Source organism: Etheostoma spectabile, chromosome 2 (genome assembly GCF_008692095.1).
Source record: "Etheostoma spectabile isolate EspeVRDwgs_2016 chromosome 2, UIUC_Espe_1.0, whole genome shotgun sequence".
Classification (NCBI taxonomy): domain Eukaryota; kingdom Metazoa; phylum Chordata; class Actinopteri; order Perciformes; family Percidae; genus Etheostoma; species Etheostoma spectabile.
The window spans coordinates 7092423-7092848 of record NC_045734.1 but is presented as its reverse complement, the minus strand read 5'-3'; the positions used below and the strand labels follow the sequence as shown (position 1 = coordinate 7092848).

General features: G+C 48.8%; 1 protein-coding gene across 17 annotated transcripts in view; it reads left to right on the top strand.

Moving 5' to 3' along the window:
* sorbs2a (sorbin and SH3 domain containing 2a) overlaps positions 1–426 on the top strand; it is a 63620-nt gene extending 63194 nt beyond the window's left edge. For all 17 annotated transcript variants that reach the window (XM_032501194.1, XM_032501221.1, XM_032501250.1 and 14 more), the window contains one exon: positions 268–426. In XM_032501194.1, the coding sequence (XP_032357085.1) occupies positions 268–329 (62 nt within the window). In that variant the 3' untranslated portion in view covers positions 330–426. The remainder of the gene's footprint in view (positions 1–267) is intronic.

Here is a 426-nt window from a genome sequence, read left to right as displayed (position 1 = left end):
ATCCCACCACACATTTAGAACGTGACACCTAAGTCAACAGTATCCTGCACAGCTGAGTGAGTCTGATGGCCCTGAGAATCTGCTGCCGTGTAAATCTTTACATTCTTTTAGGAAAGACTTGCCCACTGAAGGGTTATTATGCGATTCAGTTTGATCTCGAGGTTTGGATGGTTTCCAGACTGCAGTGAGCTGGAATAAGATCAGTGACTGCTGCCAGAGTTTGAAAGCACTGCCGATCTCATTTTATTGCTCTTTTGTTTTTGAAAGGAACCTCCCGAAGGAGCAAGTTGTTTGGAACCTTCCCAGGAAACTACGTGAAGCAGCTATAATGATGATTCCAGACTCCCCTCCTCCCCGCCCTGGCTCCGCCCCTTTCTGTGACACATACATCGCCCACAGCACCCGCAGGACACCACCTCCCAACAC